At 51.2% G+C, this 8104-nt stretch overlaps 2 protein-coding genes across 2 annotated transcripts in view; both read left to right on the top strand.

Annotated features, from left to right (window-relative positions):
• Positions 1-1690: 1690 nt before the first annotated feature.
• Positions 1691-7251, top strand: LOC119417795 (B-cell receptor-associated protein 31; the record flags this gene model as incomplete). The annotated part of the gene is given in 4 exon segments (XM_037685077.1): positions 1691-1826; positions 6438-6564; positions 6637-6737; positions 7084-7251. Coding segments are annotated over 4 exon segments (391 nt in total), but the record flags the coding sequence as incomplete, so codon positions are not given.
• Positions 7252-7862: 611 nt separating this feature from the next.
• Positions 7863-8104, top strand: part of LOC119417379 (sodium- and chloride-dependent creatine transporter 1-like) — a 7628-nt gene continuing 7386 nt past the window's right edge. Inside the window, exon 1 of the mRNA XM_037684582.1 lies at positions 7863-8102. Within this exon, the coding sequence (XP_037540510.1) occupies positions 7863-8102 (240 nt within the window). The remainder of the gene's footprint in view (positions 8103-8104) is intronic.

Below are 8104 nucleotides of genomic sequence, written 5' to 3'. Positions count from 1 at the left end.
CGCCTCATCAGCTGGAGGAGCAGCTCACTGTCAGTGAACGCCTCATCGGCTGGAGGAGCAGCTCACTGTCAGTGAACGCCTCATCAGCTGGAGGTACAGGAGTAGCTCACTGTCTCTGAACGCCTCATCAGCTGGAGGAGCAGGAGTAACTCCTCCTGTTGACAACCCGTTCAACTCTTGGTCCACTTTTTGTTTTAAGAACCAAAGAGGAGTTTGTTGTGCTGCCAGCAGGGGGCAGCAGCTGACTGCTGCTCCTGGCTGCTCCTCGGCTGCTCCTCGGCTGCTCCTCGGCTGCTCCTCGGCTCACTGACGTGATGCGACATGTGATGTTGCAGCTGCTGTGACAGTCCAACAGGAAGTTGTGCAGCATTTAAACCGGGCCTGTCGGACTCTGATTCAGGGTTTCCACACTGGGCCATGAAGAACCGCAGCACAACTTGTTGAGACTCTGCAGCTGCTCGGATTATTTCAGGCCTGACCCACGGCCATATTTGGACCTGGGGGCCGTGGGGGTGGGGGGCTTTTATTTCTCCTGTAAACGGGTCCAGTTCTGGTTACAAACCAGGTCAGATTCTCAGTTCTTAAAAAAACAAATGGTCCAGAACTCTTCAAGATGTTCCAGACTGTCAGCTGAGTGACGCTGCTGGACTCCTCACAGATTCATCCGCATCTGAAAGTAGTCCCTGCCTGTTCTTACATTTACAGACACGGTTCACTTGAATCCGAAGCGTTCGAACGTTCTTCAGTTTGTCATTCGACCTGCAGATGTTACATTTTATTTTTTAAAGGAAACAGAACCAAACTGGACTTTAGCGGTACCAGAAACACCGACCGCTCCGAGGAAAAGTCTCCATGTTTTATTCAGATTTTTGTGGATCGTTGGAGATTCTGGTTTGGCTCCTGGTTCTGAGCAGCGGTGTACAGAGGCCCGTTAGTTCTGGTTTTGGCTGCAGCCGGGTCAGATAGTGACCCGTCTATATTTGCACGTTTGGTGTGTGCGGTCCTGCTGCCAGGGCGTGTTTGAGCCGTGTAAAAATAGCAGCTGGAACAGGAGTGCAACACAAATAAAGCCGAGCTGCCAGAGAGTCCCTGAATGCATCACGAGGCAGATATTTACAACATGCACATGTGCACGGCGTCACATGATGGCGGTGACCTCACAGATAAATTTACCTCTGCAGGCGATGAAGCTCCCTGATGGATTCATTGCAGAAGCTGGGCCTTGTTGGCTCTCTGTTAGCAAAATATCTCATGGTGGAAGTCGAAGCACTCGTTGGACGGACATTTACAACCGTCCGCCCAATTCAAGATGGCCGCCACAGCTGTCTGACCTCATGACCTCACGTGCAACCTTTTCACGTTTGAACCAAACGGTCGTGTAATGGAGCGACGTGCACGACTTCATGGAGTTCTGCTTCCCTCAGATCAGCCACTGTTCCTCCTACTGTTGTACAAGCAGAGACACCCCCCCCCCGCGTCTGAGGGAACTATCACCTGGTTCTGCTGCTCGTCCTCGCCTGCTCCACATGAAGGTGATGTCACAGGAGGACCTGTGGAGACCACGGACCTCAGGGGTCCTGCGTCCTCCAGTCCCTTGAGAGGACGAGTGGACCGTCCACCTGCACCGCAGCGTCCACAGTTGGTCAGCAGAGTGATGCTGTGTGTGTGTGTGTGTGTGTGTGTGCTGCAGGCTGCTGCGGCGCCTGGCCACCCTGCTCTCCCAGCAGGCCACGCTCATGGCCTCCAATGAAGCCTTCAAGAAGCAGGCGGAGGGCGCCAACACTGCTGCCAAGAAGTTCATGGAGGAGAAGGAGCTGCTGCAGGAGGTGACACACACACACACACACACACATGTTCTTGTTCATGTAATTTTTGGGGACTTTGCATTGACTTCTATTCATTTTCTGCAGCCTGACCCGTTCCCTAATCCTAACCATTACTAGTACCATTACTAGTACTAGACATGTACTAGTAATGGTAAGCTAGTAGAGTCCAGTCAACGCCTCCCCCCTCTACGAGAAGGTCTGATCTGAGTAACAGGACCTTCTTCAGAACCAGAAATGTCTGTGGTTCTCTGTAGGACTTCATTAGTCTCTCTCCTGATTCTGGAGAACTTATGGCCCACTCTTCTTTACATCTGTCTTTTTCTGATGTCTCTTGGTCTCTCTGGTCTCTTGTCTTTCTGGTCTCTCTGGTCTCTTGGTCTCTCTGGTCTCTTTTGTCTCTCTGGTCTCTCTGTCTCTCTGGTCTCTTGGTCTCTCTGGTCTCTTTGTCTCTCTGGTCTCTTGGTCTCTCTGGTCTCTTTGTTTCTCTGGTCTCATGTCTCTCTGGTCTCATGTCTCTCTGGTCTCTTGGTCTCTCTGGTCTCTTTGTCTCTCTGGTCTCTTTGTCTCTCTGGTCTCATGTCTCTCTGGTCTCATGTCTTTCTGGTCTCTTGTCTCTCTGGTCTCTTGTCTCTCTGGTCTCTTGTCTCTCTGGTCTCTTGTCTCTCTGGTCTCTGTGGTCTCTTGGTCTCTGTGGTCTCTTGGTCTCTCTAGTCTCTTGGTCTCTCTAGTCTCTTGTTCTCTCTGGTCTCTTTGTCTCTGGTCTCTCTGGTCTCTTTGTCTCTCTTGTCTCTTGTCTCTCTTGTCTCTCTGGTCTCTTGTTCTCTCTGGTCTCTCTGGTCTCTTGGTCTCTCTGGTCTCATGTCTCTCTGGTCTCTTGTCTCTCTGGTCTCTTGTCCCAACCTGGTGCTCGTGGAGCTGTCGGCGGGTGTGACCTACGGGCACCACGCAGAAAAAGAGAGACTAGATTATGGCTCCCTACCATACAGCCATCAATGCCATCTTGATTAGATGATATTGCCGCTACATAAACTTAAAGCGTCAAAGGAGAGCGACCCTTACCAAGTAGAGACTGGAGAAACTCCAGAATGGTGGGTACTGTACAGGAGACTGGGTCCTCGTTGTGATCAGAACACCATTGGGAAAACAGACGCCACCTGTTTTCATACTGCTGACGAGTAGAGGGTGCCCTGGCGCCCAGGATGGTGCGTCTGACGGGGCTCAAAACTCCATTCAGCTGCTGTCCTAGCCTTGCAGTGGCCACACCCACAGCCGAAGACGTTGAGGATTGGGGTGCCATATCAGTCCCCCCAACTGAGACAGCAAGTCCATCCTGGTCGGAAGACACCATGGGACACCCTGACATAGACTTTGTAGCAGTGGGAACCATGGTCACGCTGGCCAATACGGAGCCACCAGCAGCATCCTGTGGCCCTCCTCGAGGACTCTCTGAAGGGTTGGCCAAATTAGAGAAAGGGGTGGACAGGCATATAGAAGGACCCTTAGCCAAGGAAGAGCCAATGCGTCCTGGCCTAGCGCACCCGACGCCCCCGTAAGAGTACCATAGGGGACACAAAGTCGACTCTTTCGTCGCAAACAGGTCTATCTCTGCCTGACCAAAACGGTCCCAGATCATCAGCACTATGTCGCTGTGGAGGGACCACTCTCCTGGAGGGGACCCTTGGCGGGAGAGAAGATCTGTGACCTGATTGTGTCGCCCTGGTAAGTACGCTGCCCGCAAGGTGGACAGGCGAGGAGAGGCCCATTCCAAGAGCTCTCTGGACACTCTCAGAAGTTGTGCTGACCTGGTTGCCCCCCTGATGGTTGATGTGGTAGACAACAGAGGTGTTGTCTGACCGAACAAGAACATGCCTCCTTTCCAGGTGAGGCAGGAAGTGCCTGAGTGCCAAGTGCACTGCACGCAGCTCCAGCACATTTATATGCTTGGAGTGGTCCCTTTGATGACCCCAGCGGCCCTGAACCGCCCGAATGGGAGTACCCGGAACTGCCAGTGGTGACCCCGATAGGCAAACCTGAGAAAGCAGTGATGTTCTGCCGCAATAGGCACATGAAAATACACATCCTTCAGGTCTATAGATGATTCCTCCCTCGTGATGGCTTGAAGGACTTCTGCTGTCGTGAGCATGTGGAAGAGCAGCTCTCTTGGGTACTGGTTGAGTCCCCTCAGGTCTAAAATGGGACGAAACCCGCCTGTCCTCTTTTGCACGAGGAAGTAAGTCGAGTAATAGCCCCTGGGTTGTTGCAGAGGGTCCACTGCCTCTATTGTGCCCTTGGCCAGGAGGGCGGAAAGTTCCTGGTCTAGTGCTCGAGCTTTCACCGGGTCGGCGTTTACAGTCATTTTGACCCGGCATGAGATATGAGGCCGCCGTCGGAACTGTAGCCGATAACCATGGGTCAGAGTGGCAACCACCCATGGGTCCACGGCGTGAGCAGCCCAGTAACTGAGCTGCTGGTGGGAGAAATATCCGATGGTCGGCCTGATGGCATCACCATCTCCCTCTACGGCCCCTAGGGGCCGTAGGGGGCGGCAGCCAGAGTCCCTGGTCCGAGCCTGCCCGCTGGTAGGTGGACCGACCCATGAAAGCTCCTGCTGGGCCTTTGCTGAACCGCATGAGGGTAAAGACCACCCAGCTAATTCAGCGGAGAGCTGCTCCACCCTTGTGGAGAGGCCCCTATCAGACCTGGCTCGCTTCTTCCCAGGAGGGGCCACAGAGACTGCGGCCTCAGTCCGGCGCTTCGAGCGCCTAGGTGGAGCCTCCAGCCCAGAAGGCGGGAGGTCATCGCCGAGTTTGGTGCGAAACTGGGCCAGCCGGGCCACCCTCACAGCACGCGACATGAAGCTGCAATTCATGCAGGGGTTCTCTGACAGGGCCTCCACCAGATGGTCATGTCCAAGGCAGGTAGGACACAGGTCGTGACCGTCATCTGTCTGGAGCATGGCTCCACAGACTGTACAGCAGAGAGAGCTGTCCATGCTCCTTACCCAGCTATGTCCAAGATATAGGATGAAAAAATTACAGCAAGAAACTCAGAAAGGTTAACACCGCTAGCTCAGCTGGTAAAGAGGACAATTGGGAGAGGGGGCGCAAACACTTGCCTTCACCAATTAAAACCAGGCCAAAACTCAGAGAGGCTAGCACCGCTAGTTTAGCTGGTAAGAGAAGACAATTGGGAGAGAGGGCGAGAACGCTCGCCTTCACCAATGAAAACAAGGCCAGGAACTCAGCTGGCTATGTAATAAGCAAACTTCGGAGAATAGTTCAACCGACCACGCGGTTGGAGGCCTCCAGTAAACGGGAGCGGAGCGAACGCTACCGCTAACCATCGGCGAAATATAAGGAAAAACACTACTCACCGGTGTTGCATCACACACATAGTAGTCATAAACAATGTCAGAGCACAGTCCAGCCGACCATTTGGTTGGAGGCCTCCCAACAAGCGGGAGCAGAGCGAACGCTACCGCTAACCATCGGCGAAATATAAGGAAAAACACTACTCACCGGTGTTGAATCACAGACATAGTAGTCAGACGCTGTAAATTGGGACAGGCGGAACTGCCGTAGTTCCCAACGAATCAGCAGAAAATACCTTTGAACAGGGTTAAACCGTCGCAGCCCTAGGAGGGCGAACACGCTACACCCACAGATGGGCAGTCGGGCTTCTGACGACGGTAAAAAGTTCAGAGAAGGTCCAAAGGGCTGAAGCCATGAATTGAACCGCGCGTGAGAAGAAAAAGGAGCAGAGCTGCGGATGACGTCGGGCTATATAGCCTCTGATTGGTCATCCGTGTCACACCTGTGACTCCGTTGGTATTATTACTCGAACAGCGAAAATGGCGCTCTACTAACGTTAAGTAATTTTACTTATCTTGGAAAGATAGTCTGCTAACATATAAAAAAGCTCTCCGTAAAGCTAGAACTTTATATTATTCATCTTTAATTGATGAGAATACAAATAACCCTAGGTTTCTTTTCAGTACCACAGCTAGTCTAATGAAAACTCCCATCTCTGTTGAACCATGTGTCCCTACAACTATAAGCAGTGATGACTTCATGAGATTCTTTATAAATAAAATTGTTTCAATTAGGGAGAAAAATCAAGCTTTTTTTTTTTTGAGCTCTGAATTGTCTAAAATAATAGCTTCATCCCAACCAGACTGTTTAAAGAGGTGTTTCCATTAATTAATAACCACGTGTTGATCTGCCAACAATCAGTCTCTAGGTTTGTCACCTTTTTCATCCCTTCTGAGTTTGCAGGTATGGTTAGCGTTCCATGACCTCCACGTGACTCGAGCCACGTAAATGCAGTCCTTCACTGAGCCCTCTGAAGGCCCTGACCGGACCTGTTCACCCTGATTTATTGTTTTATACACTACTCTTATTTCAACTGCATTTTAAATGTAGTTTATTGTTATTAATGTTTACCGTTATCGTCGTCTGTACGTTCTGTGTGGAACAGGTCTCTCTTGTAAATGAGTCCCTAAGGCTCAATGAGACCAACCTGTAGAAATAAAGGTTGAATGAAAAATAATGTTCAGGACCACAAAGGTTCTGTGGACCCTCTGGAAGACGCTAATGCGCCGTTTGTCTGCAGAAACTGCACGAGGCCGGGATCGAGGTGCCAGAGGGCGGGAAACCAGGAGCTGGACCCCAGGAGGAGAACAAGACTCTGAAAGAGGAGCTGAAGACTTTGCAGAAGGAGCTGGACAACACCAAGAAAGGTGAGAAGGATCTGAGGATGGGACCGGACCCCCTGAGCCCATCTGAGGCTCACCTGCTGGTTTCTGTTGCAGCCCTGCAGAAGTCCGACAGCGACGTCTGCGCCATGAAGAAGCAGGCCGAGAACCTGACACTGGAGTACGACCGCCTGCTGGAGGAGCACAGCAAGCTGCTGGTAGGAGGGGGGGGGCACACACGTGGGTGGGGGGGACACTGCCGGGGCCTCCGGTCCAGACCTGTTGAACTCTCACATAAAGCAGACGGGCTCCAGGAGCTCACCATCTGAACGCATATTTCAGGGCCCTGCTCAGTGTGGGAACTTTGAGTTCTCCGTTTGTTTGTTTTTAATTTTCTGTTTGAGCAGATCGTCTTGAAAGCAGCTCATTTTTTAAATAATTTTTGAAATAAGCCAAATAATAATTTTTTTTATACACTGATTGTAAAAAGTCCAGCCTCTGAAGAAAATGAACAGAACTTTATTTTTAGAATAAATGAGTTTTTAGTCCCTTCTTTGTCTGCAGGCGAGCAGTGACAAGAAATCTGACTGAGGATGAAGACCGTCGGCTCATCTTCATCACGGCCTCTTCATCATCCCACTCTGAAACATGTCTGCGCTGTGATTGGCTGATCGAGTCTGCCTGTCAAACTGTTTACGTTTCTGTAACTGTTTGTTTGTGTTTTTCTGTAAACGGACTTTAACTCTTCGGTAACTTTGAGCAGATATTTCCTGTTTCTGCAGCGCATCACTTCCTGTTCCAATAGGAAGTGATGCGCTTCATTCCAAAATAAAAGTATCTGACACTTTGCACGACCGTTTGAGGCATCCTGAAGTCTGAACCGACGCTTCTTGTAGGTTTAGTGGACCTGAATGTTTGGATCAGAACCAGACTGGACTTGGTTCTGGATCGGTTCTGGACTTTGGAGCTGTTTAAGTATTTTTGTTGATCAGACTTTATTTAAATCAGAATAAAACGGTTGATCCAGATGAAGTTGCAGTTTTTGTTTTTCCACACTTTAGTCCAGATTTGTTGTTTTCAGCTGCTCCTCTTGCTCCACCTCCTCCTCTTCCTCCTGCTCCTCCTCTGTCTGAGGCTGGCAGCTGCTGGTCTGAGGAGCAACAGAATCCGGTTTGAGCCGCTCTGCTGGGTCTCAGTTTTCACAGCTGACCTGAACTCCTCGTTCCTGCCAGAACCACCGACCTGAACTTTTCAGATCTCTGGTATTTCAGTCTGCAGCTGGCAGGAGGACGGGTCTCAGTCCTGGTTCTGATTGTTGCTCCTCAGTTTAGTTCTGTTGGAGGATGGGAGTCTGCAGGTCCACGAGTCCAAACCAAGTCAACGTTTGTGCCCAAACTGGCCCCAGCAGGGTCGTCTGGGATCTGTCCGTCATCACAGCCGTCTTTTTCCTCGTGTCCTCTTTGGGGTTCTGGGCTCAGGTTGGGCAGGTGTCTGGTCTAGGAGGAGAACCCAGACCTCCCTCTCCCCTGAGGCCACTTGAGGTCCTTCTGGGGGTTCTCGAGGTGTCCCAGACCTGGGAGGATGT

Source organism: Nematolebias whitei, chromosome 11 (genome assembly GCF_014905685.2).
Source record: "Nematolebias whitei isolate Nwh7 chromosome 11, NemWhi1, whole genome shotgun sequence".
Classification (NCBI taxonomy): Eukaryota; Metazoa; Chordata; class Actinopteri; order Cyprinodontiformes; family Rivulidae; genus Nematolebias; species Nematolebias whitei.
This window is presented reverse-complemented; position numbering and strand designations above follow the sequence as displayed.